General features: G+C 46.7%; 1 protein-coding gene across 1 annotated transcript in view; it reads right to left on the reverse strand.

Annotated features, from left to right (window-relative positions):
* AFAP1L1 (actin filament associated protein 1 like 1) overlaps positions 1-10,599 on the reverse strand; it is a 64,105-nt gene extending 53,506 nt beyond the window's left edge. The window contains exon 1 of the mRNA XM_087430275.1: positions 10,584-10,599. Within this exon, the coding sequence (XP_087286401.1) occupies positions 10,584-10,599 (16 nt within the window). The remainder of the gene's footprint in view (positions 1-10,583) is intronic.
* Positions 10,600-12,818: the final 2,219 nt, after the last annotated feature.

Here is a 12,818-nt window from a genome sequence, read left to right on the forward strand (position 1 = left end):
GTTGAGGGAATGGTGCCTAGAAAAGACACGTGCCCCACTTCTCCCTCTCAGGAGATCAGTTTTCTCCTAGGTTCTTAGAGAGCTATAAAAAGCCCCCGAGCTTGCCTCCTGCGGGACATGCTGTCGGCAAATTCCCCAGGGCTGGAATGACTGAAATGTGGTGCCACATTCTGCCCGCGCCGCAGCCTGACAGCTGTGCCAGGGCGAAGCAGCACGCCTCGCTGGCGACTGCACCGCCACCCCCACTTGGGATGCGGCCGGGATTCCCCGAATGGAATTTGAGATGGAGGACAAACCCTGCCTGGGCCCTCCTGAGGCAGCCTCTTTGTTAATTCCAGGAGGATGAGAGCTTCTTGAGTTCTAAACACCAGAATGCTGAAGGCCACAGGGGGAGGACGGTGAAGGGTAAGAAAGAAAATCTCACACCAGCTGCCTGGCCATACCATTCATCGATGGGGGGTGTCCTCTGGAATTGTTCAGATCCCCGTCGTCTCCCCTGCTTTTCTTGACACCTTCCCCGCCCACATCTTGAAATCTTTACCTAGTAAGTCTTTGTTGCTTATCTCAAAAGTCCTTCACAGAACTGGCCTGGGAATGGCACTCCAACACCCATAAAGAAACAGTGGAGAGCAACGGTGAAGAACTTAGGTTTGGAGGTGGGCAGGGCTGGGTAAATAAATCGACCTTTCTAAGCCTCAGTTTCTTCACCTGTAAAATGAGAGTATTTAAAAATACATATACACAACAAATCTTTAATTATGTACTGAAGATAAATTACAGGTGATAACTTGAAATGCAACAGAGGGCACAGTCATGAAAAACATTCCCACTGAGTTCCCTTGGGGGAGTGAGACGGCAGTGCTCAAGGGAGATAAATCTCACAAATATATCAAAAACTTCCAATTGTCTATGCATTCACACACTGACATGAGCCACAAACATTCCTTCACAGGGACTGTACTTATTAGCCTACCACAGAACCAGATTTTGCAATAAACTACAAAACTTTTAATACAAAATAGTATTTATATATTTATAATTCATATACATGCCCTATCTGTGATTTTAGAAAATAAAAGCTACACACTGTACAGACACTCTTAACTCATAGCTGTAGGCAATATTTTTGGATGGAATTTGGATATTAATGGCGTATTTCATGTACATGAAGGCCAAACTTCATCAACTCCACGACCGTTGAGGGGATTAAATGGCTCCATGTACATATGTAAACTGCCTGACTCATGGTGAGCGCTCAGTTGGCTATTATTATTAAACATCTGCTGTGTGTTAGACACTGGAAATGAGATGAAAAGCCAGTCTCAGACCACAGGATTCATATAGACGTAGAGGAGGCATTTAAGTTAGCACAATAAAATCTTCTAAAAGCCAAGTCCGAAGAGGGTGATGGTAACCCAGAGTCAGAGGGAGATGGGAGGGAGGATGTGGCAGGGGAGTTTCCACAGGGAGGTGATGCTGAGTGGTCTCTTTCAGGGACGGAGAAGGGCAGAGTCATCTTTTTAAACCTCAGTTTTTGTGTCTGTCCAATAGGGAGAACATCTCAGGGGTTTTGCCCAACTTGAGAGAAGCCACAGAAGAGAAACTCAGGCCTGGAGAAAGGATTTTAGGAGTCAGTTCTCTGTCTGAATATCCCTCCTATTACACAGGTTCCTTCTTGCCCATAGTGACCCTCACCGTGAATGGCTTCTGAGTGGGAGCATGTACGATTACTAGAGGTTGCCCAGGCTCTGAATGAAGCCCTCCATAATGCTCAACATCCCTGACACTAAGCTGAAACGGACACAACTGGCAAATGTGAAAATGCTTCTAAAAATTAAAAGCTTTATAAAAATGTATGTTCTCATATTGCAGAAGCGAGTGGCTGAGCCAGGGCTAGGATGTGGGAATTCTGCTTCTATGTCCAGATCCACTTCCACTCAGGCACTGTGTGCAGGGTTCATCTTCTCAGGCTCGTGTTCACACACCCTGGGAGTCCATGGCGGAGGGCAGGCATGGGTAGGGAAGGAGAAGCCCTGAGATAAACACAGTGCATCTCCAGAGGTCCACTGCACAAAGATTTTTTTGGGGGGTGTGTGTGTGTTCAGATATGTTATGGACTATAATAGAAACACTTGCTTGGGTTTTTAAAGGTAAAATGAGACATTTCAAGCTTTCAGAGGGCTACTTTGGGTAACAGATCCAAACCCTCGAGTCCCACTTGGTTGAAAAGTGTGAAAGGCAGTGCTAGGGTAAGCAAGAGGGAATCCCAGATGGTGTTGAGCAGGGTCAAAGGTCATGATAAAAGCAGTGTGTCAGAACAGTGAGCACATCAGACTCACCTGGGAGCTTTGCAAAAAACACACATTCCCAAGCCTCACTGCAGACCCAGGGATCAGATCTCTGGGGTATATTTTTGGTGGGTCCCATAGGTGATGACAATGAGGAGGCTCATAGAGATGATTCTGCCCAGCTGGATCTGAGAACCATTGCTTTAGACAAATGGAGAGGCGTCCTTAAGCCAGGCTGGAGAAGGCGAGAGTAGAAACAGGAAGCTCTTATAGGAGGCGACGGGACATAGGAGAAGAAGCCATCCAAGATGCATTTTTCAATAATAGTCAACAGGATTTGGGGTCTTATTGCATAAAGAACGAAGGCAAAGGAAACGATGAATAATGATGAAGTCTACGTTTCTGTCCCTAAAATGAGAATCACTGAGATGGATCCTGGAGCTGAGAGTCGCCATATCCAACTTCTACTCTGTGAATTTTGTATTTTTTCTTTCACTTATCATCTCAAGAGACATTTTTCAAGCATCTACTGTGTGCCAAGCATTATACTAGGTGCTGGGGAAAGAGTCGTGAACCAAGGTAAGGAGGGCCCTGCCTTCACAGAGCTCACAGTAACAGCCAATTCAATCCCATGATTAATTATAATTACAAAAATGGCAGCCAATGAGAAAGAAGTATGGGGTGCTATAAAAGGAAGATGTAGCCTGGGAGACTGGGAAAGACTGCCTTGAGGAAGTAATGTTTGAGCAGATTGCTAAGGATGAGCAGGGGTTAACCAGGTGAAGGACAAAGGCAACTGGGAGGAGAGCCCACAGCAAGAGACGGACAGGGGTCAAAGGAAGCTGGTGACAGCCAGGGCAGGGCCTTGAGGGCCACCACAAGGATTGTAGTTTGTATCTTGTAAGAACAAGGAGAAACCACTGAAGGACTTAAGCAAGATCAGATCTATAGTTTTAAATAACTGTCTTTAATTGCATCAGGCCCTCTTCTCAAATTCCTTCCTTAAGCATAGATAATTCATAAGACCTATTAAAAGTTATGATATAGTGTACATTTAAATAAAAGATGAATGTTTAGGTTGAATATACACTCCTAGAAGTCCACTTCTCTATAGTTTGCAGAAGGGTCATGCCTGTGGAAACCTCTTGAATATTAAGTGACAGTTGTTCTTAACTTATATATTACTGTGGTCCCCATAAGAGCCATTCTGTGGCTTCCCTGATCTGTGGCCATTCAGCCTCTGCTTCATTATGTCCCTGGGCAACTCCTATTCTATTATTGAATAGTTCTTTTCATTTGTATGCTTCTCCTAGATCGAGCCCAAATCAGCCTCTGTTTAACCTCTTGTACAGCCTTCTGGAGAGTCTTTCTATTACCTCTTCCACAGGACAGCTAGTTTGAGAACTGACCCATGTCCCCCCTTCAAATTTAGTCTTGTTCACAAACAGCCCCATTTCCTTCCATAGCTCCTCACGTGGTTGTGTTGTTAACAGAAAATGAGAAACAGGAAGGGTCATCTGATTTGGTGGTGAATAAAATGAGTTCAAAATTGGGTCACTTGGAGGTTAAGTTGACCTCCGAATGGAAATTTACCACAGGCAGGAGGTAACACAGGAGTGGAGCCCAACTCATGGCTGAAGATACACATTGAGAGTCATCCTCCTAGAGGGGCTTGGTTCTCTACAGGTCTGAGTGTGGAGAGAGGGCTGAGGTGGTGGCGAGAGAGGGGCAAGAGCCATCGAAGAAGAGAAAGCAAGTGAGCCCGAGGGGGAGATGAGGAATAACAATTAGTAAGCACCCACCAGGGGTCAGGCACTGGGGGCTGGGCAAATATTACCCCATTCGGTCTCCCAGTTCTGGGAGTTATTCTTCCTGCTTTACACAGTGAGGGAAAAAGACTTAGTTGGGTCACTTGCCTTAGAGCAGGAGGAGCCCAGAGGCTATGAGCACCTACAACAGTGGGACTGGCGGGCTGGACGAGAGGCAGAGAAGGCTTGCTAGAGGGATGGAGAGGTGATTATTTTATTTAACCTAGGCTTATTTGATTCCGAAATCCATGCTTCTCCTATCTCAGCAAAGTAGGCGAATACATTTAGAAAGGAGTAGAGGGTCAACAGAGCTACAGAGAAGTCCAGGAGATGGGACTTGAAAGAGGTGCCAGATTAGACAAAATGGCAGCCATGTGTGACCCTTAGGAGTGGGCTTTCAGCAGCAGGTGTGACTGGAAGTGAGACTGCAGGGGGAGAAAGAAGTGTGTGGGAAGGAACAGGAGGCTGCAAGAGCTGACAATTTATTTGAGAAGTTTGGCCAGGACAGAAAGGAGGAAAATGCTCAGGGGTGGTGGGTGGGTAGATGGGTGTGGGGGTGTGTGTGTGTCTGTAGGGGGGATGGTCTTTACTTTTTTGTTCAGTTGCAAGTTTTTTTCAGAAGAGTAAGGAGGGTGTGATAAGCTGATGGTATCCAAACACAGGATTGTTTTTCCAAACCGAAGATTAGAATGGAATAATGATAGGCTCTTGGCAAAGGGTGAGGAGGGAGGAACTTACTTGGCAGGGTGCTCCCCCATGAGAGAAGTGGGGTTTGAAACTGATATTTGAGGGAGAGGCAGAAAAAACCCAGACTAAAATGGAGAAGCCAAATGCCATGGAGGCTGAGTGGAAATGGAAGGAACTGGAAAGCAGCACCCAGTGAGCGGAGAAGCCTCTACAGGGAAGAGAGTAAGGTTAAATCTCATGGCTCCATGTGACTACACTCACCCAATGCAGAGTCGGCCAAAATCCATGTAATTATATTTGATAAATATAACATCTATCGTCTACTGAATGTTTCTTAAGTGCTAGACTACATGTATTACCTTTTCCCATGACACTCCAGAAGAAATGAAACTGATGTTCAGAGAAATTAAGTAATTTACCCAATTCATAAAAGATCCCACAGCTAGAAAGTTGCAGTCAAAACTCAAACCCAGGCTTGTCCATTCTCTGAACCACTCAGCTCTACTGAGTTTCCAGGCTGACAAAGGTGACCTCACAGAACATGTTTGGATGGAGAAGATGAGTATTCCTTTCAGAAGACGAGTAACCTATAGAAGGAGTAGAGAATGAACTTGGATGTCAGGGAAGAGGTAAAGGAACTCACAGCCTTGAGAACAGAAGCTGGGCAATGAGTCAGTGGAGGGGAGCTCATCATAGGAGTAGCCTACTGGCTGCTTGGCCAATGGAAGCTATGGATAGGGAAGATGTGGCTTTCCTAATAGAGATCTGAAACGTGGTCCAACAGAGGCAAGGCACAGTTAGAATGGGTTCTTCTATCATCTCTTGAATAATAAAAATCTCACTTAACAAAAAGCAGAGCTTCAGATTCTCTCTTGAGTGGGGCAGTAGACAATTCGATCTCCCAAAGAATATAGAATGCAGCAAAAGAAACTCCCATCTTGGCTTGAATTCACCTAGCTGAAAAAGAACTGGTTGTGAAGTGGAAAGGCAAGGAACCTTGGATATCAGTTACTTCATATGAGCTGGGCAGATCAGACATAACCTTGGACATTAAGGCGGCATCTTAAAAAATCAGAGAAAATTTAGACCAAAGACTTTAAAGATGGCTCCAGAGATTGGAAAGTTCATAAAAGCAAAATTGTGAAGACACCACCACAGTCAGTAGGCATGAATAAGTAGAATGAATAAGAGAAAATGGACACGTCGGCATATGTATTAGTATTTTATCAGTCATTCAGAAATGTCAGTGGGACGGTGGTCCAATTATTGAAGGTCAAAGATGGATTCCCAAGAGACAAGCGCCATGAAGGAGCTCCAGGATACAGAGAGGGTTATGACATGGTCCCTATCTTTGAGTTGTATAAAAGATGTCTAGCTCAGTATTTAAAACAGAGTAGGGACTCAAAAAGTGTCATCAGAGTCAGACCAGCCTGCGGAGGGACCAAGCGAAGTTCTATAAAGCAATTTTATTATGTTGAATTTGATAAAAAGAAAAGATTGTAATTATTACAAGAGCCAGCCTTTATTGAGTGGGTCCCACGTGCTAGGCATTGTTTGAAGTATTTTTCATGCATCTAATATTTACAACAACCTCAAGAAGTAGGTGTTATCAGTATCCACATTTTATCCTGATATAAGGATAGAGTTAATTAACGTTTCCTGTAGAAGGCTATAGTCTTTAGTCTATAGTGAAGGTGTTACTGTCACCGACAAGGTGCCTCGAGAAACTCAAAGGTGGATTTGGAAGCAATTAACTGTTTTTCCAAGTTATTTCTTTTCTTTTTGTATGTTAAGGAGATGTAACCACCAGCCATCCTGAAACTGACCAAGCTTCACCACAAGAGCTATGCCCATGACTTTTGCCTTATTTTTAATGCAGAGATCTCTCTAGGAGCTTAGGCCTCATTATGTGGAAACACGTTTTCCAACTGATCCTGTGCAAGCAAATACCTGCCTCTCCCTTTTGAATATTTATTCCCCAACCGAAATAAAAGTTCCTGCTTCCCTTTGTTCGGGAACACCATGACTTTGGAAATGATTCCTCATGGCCTCCTATTTGCTGCAAATACACTTTACTTTGTGAGACAACTTCCACTGGTGTAGAGTCTTATTTAACAGACCAGGAGGCGAGCCCACTTGGTTTGGTAACACTACCTTCACCAGTGGCTGATTCTCTTTGTATGATATTCATGAATAGGGAAATCCTGCTGGAAGGGATTTCTTTACAATATAAGTGGTTTCTATGTCTGTTACTGCATCATATGAATCATGCTTTTACTCATGGGAAGACATATCCTGTTAGAAAAGAAATTCTACTTCCCAGGTTTGTTTCCATTCCCCATTCAGTTGACTTTGATGCTGTACTGCTACTAAAGAACTGAACAGTGCAGCTGATGAAGGTGCCTACCTGGAGCAGGAAGATCTGGCGTCCAAGGTCTGCTCTAGGGCTTGGGCAGGTCACCTGCCACCACAGAGGCAGTCAGTAGCAAGCTTAAGATCAGGACTTTAGTTCTAACTCAGCCCTGTTTCTCACATGGTGAGTGACTATGCAAGTTAATGTCAGTGACCTAACGCTGCTGTTATGGACTGAATTGTATCCCCTCAACTTCACCTGTTGAAGCCCTAACCTCCAATGTGACTGTTTTTGGAGATAGGGCCTTTAGGGAGGTAATTAAGGTTAAATGAGGTCATGATGGTGGGGCCCTAATCCCATAGGACTGATGTCCTCGTAAGAAGAGGAAGAGACACCAGAGAGCTCTCTCCCTCTGTGTGTGCATGGAGAAGAAGCCATGTGAGGACACAGCAAGAAGGTGGCTGTCCACAAGCTCGGAAGAAAGATCTCACAAGAAACCAACTCTGATGGCACCTTGATCTTGGACTTCTCGCCTCCTTAACTGTGAGAAAATAAATTTTTGCTGTTTAAGCCATCCAGTCTGTGGTATTTTTTTTATGGCAGCCCGAGCTGTCTAATATACCCACTGAGCATGCTTTCTTTCTTTCTTTTTTTTTTTTTGTGAGGGAGATCAACCCTGAGCTAACATCCATGCTAATCCTCCTCTTTTTGCTGAGAAAGACCGGCTCTGAGCTAACATCTATTGCCAATCCTCCTCCTTTTTTTCTTCCCCAAAGCCCCAGTAGATAGTTGTATGTCATAGTTGCACATCCTTCTAGTTGCTGTATGTGGGACGCGGCCTCAGCATGGCCGGAGAAGCGGTGCGTCGGTGCGCGCCCGGAATCCGAACCCGGGCCGCCAGTAGCAGAGCATGCGCACTTAACCGCTAAGCCACCGGGCCGGCCTGAGCCTGCTTTCTAACGAGGTGGGGATTAATGATAGTACCTGCTCATCGCTCCCTCCCATCGCCTGTTCTGAGAGAAGCCATGTAAGAAGCAGAGCATGGTGCCTGGTGCACGGTAAGAGCCTGATGATTTCAGTTGTTCTTATTAATAGCGAAGTGTGGTTCCACTCGCAGTATCCTGGGCATGACAATCCTGCTCCCCACATGGCAGGATGGGGTTGAAATGAGACCTGTGCTTCTTAAACCTTCCCCACAAGAGAAGACATTGCACATACCCACCTGGGGACAGGGGCACAACCAGAAAGGTCCACTGGAATGATTTCTGAAGTCTCACATTTTATCTTAAAAACCCACACAGATTTTGCACAGATTTCTAATTCATATACAGTCGTATTTGCTCTAATTCATACGATGTTTGCAATAATTTATCAGGGTGGCCAATGGAGGCTCTAGACAGCTAACCCGGTCCTGTGCGCCTCGTCCACTTTACTTGCATTCTGAGAAGGCCTTTGCAACTCACAAAGAACTGTTCTGATGTGAGGATTTAGTAGTTTTTTTTTTTTAATCAACATTACAATTAATCAACTTGGGGTGTATTATAAAGTGTGTTTCATATTACTAATTAACTAACTGAACCACTGATAGCAAGTTCCTACTGTGTGCCAGGCACTGTGTCAGCAGAGTGACCAAACAGATCAACTCTGAGCCTTCAGGAAGCTAACATACTGGAAGGGGAAGTAGACACTAAATACACAGTCGGTAACTAATGTTTAGAGTGACGGCACATTGTGACAAGAGCTATGAAGGAGAAGGAAAGTAGGCTGGAACATCCTGAGTACTAACAGATTCCCAGGAAGTCCGACTTCCTAGGAAGAGTGGTCTGGACGCAGCCTTCTTAAGTGAGGTGTCGGTTATGAAGCATTTTCAGGTAAGTGAATTATCGTCACTCTTAGTCTGTCTAAGGAGGTCACAGTCTGTTTTCCACAATTCTGGGTAGGCTAGGTATGGACTTTTGTAGTGGGACCAAACAGGGTGATATTTGACAACTCGAAGGGGTGATGGGGTGGGGTGGTGCTCTTTGCTTTAGCTGTGTGATGTGGGAGGTGGGGACGGAGGACTGAGGGACATTAGAGGTGCCTCTTCTCTCCCTCTTCTTTCCCCGGGGGGTGTGTGTGCTCTTCACAAACCTGTCCAGGAGTCAGTTAACAGGTGAGAACCGCTCTACCGATTGCAGCCTCAGTCCCTAAAGAGCCAAACGGAAGCCCCCTCCATTTTCTGCCTGCCCTTCCAGCCCCCAAAAGGAGAGAGGGTATGCAGTATTTTGTGTTGCAGATAGAGTGGGTGGGGAGGTGGTCCCCAGCATCTTGAACTGGAAGCCAGGGGTCCCCTACAGCCCTCTGAACTTGTTAAGCCTGGCTTTACCTGTAATTTACCTGGCTTTACTCTGACACCTGCTCATGCACTCGTCTCTGCCCCCAGTGCCCTCCTAATTGCTTCCACACTCCTGCTCACTCCTTTTTTCCCCCTTGGAGGCCTCAGCACAGCAAAAAGGCAGATGGAGAAAGGGTGTTAAGATTATCATAGGGAAGGGGAGGAATTTTACATTGACAACAATGATAATGATAATAATAATAATACTTGTCATGTTAGCACAGCACTCACCAGTTTACCAAGCACATTCACACCTGTGAGCTCTTTGGATATTAAAGTGGGGAGTTAGGACCCTGGTGTTCCAATTCCCAGCCTTTGACACTGCCCCATGTCTAAGCAAGCCACTTTTTTACAGACACATGCCCACTGAGGTGTCTAGGCCTTTACTTAAGCACAGCCCTCCATGAATGCCACTCTCTTTGCTCAGGTCAACTCCAATTTCAGCAAGCCCCCACCACATCTGTGAAACTTCTATCAAATATTCTCATCTCCTGAAAAAGAGTCCAGGCAGAAAGGGGCCTCAGAAACCATCTAGTCCAATTTTGTCACTAGTCCAGGGAGGAGAAGGGACTGGGCTAAGGTCACACAGCTTGTCATGAACAGAGCCAGGGCTCAGACACCCACGTGCGCACCCACGCAGGCCTGCTCCTCCTCCTTCCAGTGCCCCAGGCAGCTGCAAACTTCAGTCTCCTGGGGCTTCTCAACGGGTGCACAGTAGGGTGTTCTGGGAGTGTAACTGTCAACTCTGTTTTACCCTTCCTGAGGGGAACGGAGTGGGAGGAGCTCGCCGTCCTGAGAAATCCTGTGGGGAATTCTTTTATGAAGTTAAGGCTCTGAGTCTATGAAAACTCTGGTTTTCCACACGGGAGGCAACCCAGCCCCGGGACAGGAGGCACTAACAGACAACCGGGCCGCCCCGGCAGCAGGAGGCACCTGTACACACAGCATCGGGCCTTCCACTCCCCCCACCCTGCGCCCCCTCTCCCTCCTCCCCCTCTCCGGCCTCTCCATGGCCCAGTTCTCCCCTCCCCGCCCCGCGCGGCAACAAGTGCGGGCGCCGCGGCTGCTCTTACCCCGGCCTCGGTCCATGGCGCCGCCGATCCCCGGGGCGCGCGGAGCAGGGCGCAGCGGCTGCGGCGGGGCTGGTGGCGGCGGGTGCGCTGCGCTCTCCAGTCCGACCCCGCGGGCGCGCCCGCCGCGCGTCCCCTCCTCCAGACAGGATGCTCGCCGGGCGCCCCCGCCCCTCCACGCCGCTCCCGGAATAGAGCCGGAGCACGCCTCGCCCCCTGGGCCGCCGGCGGGTGTCCCGTGTCCCGCCCACGCCCGCGCCCCGCCCTGCCCTCTGCACACCCTCCGCGCCCTCCTGCTGGGGGTTCGAGGACCCACTTCCCGGTTCACACGCTTTAGTTCCCGCTCCCGCACGGCCTACCCCAGCGGGTTCACACGCTTTAGTTCCCGCGACCGCACGGCCACCCCAGCCGGGACCAAGGCAGAGTTCGGCTCTGCTTGCACTCTGCTACTGATGGGGGGCTTACTATCGCACCTCTCAGCACACTCCATCTTCAGATTGCCGAGACCGTTAGAACGTGTTTCCCAATGGAATCAACCCACCTCTTTCCCTGCAGCTGCCACCCATTTCCTGGCTTTGGGTTTATCTTCTCCATTCGACAGGTCTTTCCTGAGCACCTTCTAGTGCCAGACAGTAGACCAAGTGCTATGCTGGTACAGTGTCAATGGTGTGAAAGAGGAGTGAAATAATAATGATCTTCAGAAAGAAAACCCTAGGAAAAGGAGAAAAGCAGGGGATTGCTAAAAGAGGGGAATGGCCTGGGACACTTCCAACTTTTTGAGGCGCCCTGTGTACTAAAATGTGAAGAATGCCAACACAGAGTGATAGAAATTGTGGAAACGAACACTTTTTTTAGCATACAAAATACAATGAAATGTAAGTGTGCCCTTCCCAAAATAGTGATTGGATATAGAAAAAATATTGCTCTGGCCAGTGTGGTCTAGAAATGGAATTTAAGTTTAAAGTTGCATGAAGAATGTCAACTTTCATCCTATTAGTATCTCTCGGTGAAAACAGGTCTACCAATTTACAGGCAATATGAACTGTCTAAACTAAAACCCTTCATAAAGTGAAGTCCAGGCCCAGTTCTCCTTCTAGACACCCCTCCTCCCTAAGATGGGCCAGATCATGGTTTTCAGTGTTGAGCAGGCCACACCTTTACTTAGAACATTCTGGGGTTGGGAACCCCTTGTGCACAGGTGTAGAGACAAGGAAGAGCTGGGAGCGAGCATCCTGCACTTTCCTGGACTGGGAATACTTTCTCCATTGCTTTTGTGGGCGAGTTGAAATCAATGCTGTCTTTGCGAAACTGCATGGGTAGTCTGTTTAGTGTATAGTGTGTGAGCGCTCAGAGGAAACGTGGTATGGTGACGAAACAACGGGGTTTGGGTCTGAAAACTTGTGTGAGCTCTCGCTCTACGACTTACAAAGTGCATGACTTTCGGCCTATGAGGCTTGCTTGCTCGTCTGTGCTATGGGAAACCTTATACTGACCTCACAGGGCTGTTAGGAGGGCAAATGAAATGATGCAAGCCCACTTTATAAACCATAAATAGCTATAAAAATGCGAGCCATTATTATTTTCCAAGTTCCTCTTTGTTCCCGCCCACTCTTCCAATTTCAAAAGGTCAGTTTAAATTCTAAAGCAGACAACCAACAATTTACAAGTGGATTAAGTTCCAAAAGTTCACTGATTGAACTCTGAAGCACTTGGAAACAAGGCTACAAATTGTAGTTAAGTTCCCAGGCTAGCCCGTTAATACTTTTAAAAACATAATATTTCATTTGAAATAATTAAAAAATGTAAAACATAGCTATTGCAAAAACAGATGGAGGCTGTGGTAGATTTTTATTTTATTATTTTTTATTTTTTTAAAGATTTTATTTATTTATTTTTCCCCCCAAAGCCCCAGTAGATAGTTGTATGTCATAGCTGCACATCCTTCTAGTTGCTGTATGTGGGACGCGGCCTCAGCATGGCCAGAGAAGCGGTGCGTCAGTGTGCGCCTGGGATCCAAACCCGGGCCGCCGGTAGCGGAGCGCACGCACTTAACCACTAAGCCATGGGGCCAGCCCTGGTAGATTTTTAAAAGAACTTGAAGAAACTTTCAAGGACTTTGGAGGTTTATCAGAGAATTGGAACAGAAAAGTGAAGAGGGCTAAGGAGTATTTATATGTATTTATGGAATAATTTATGGAGTGGAAGTAACTGAGCTGCGGTCTGGGAAAGATGTGAAAA

Source organism: Ceratotherium simum, chromosome 4 (assembly GCF_057802395.1).
Source record: "Ceratotherium simum simum isolate JZ-2026a chromosome 4, ASM5780239v1, whole genome shotgun sequence".
NCBI lineage: Eukaryota > Metazoa > Chordata > Mammalia > Perissodactyla > Rhinocerotidae > Ceratotherium > Ceratotherium simum.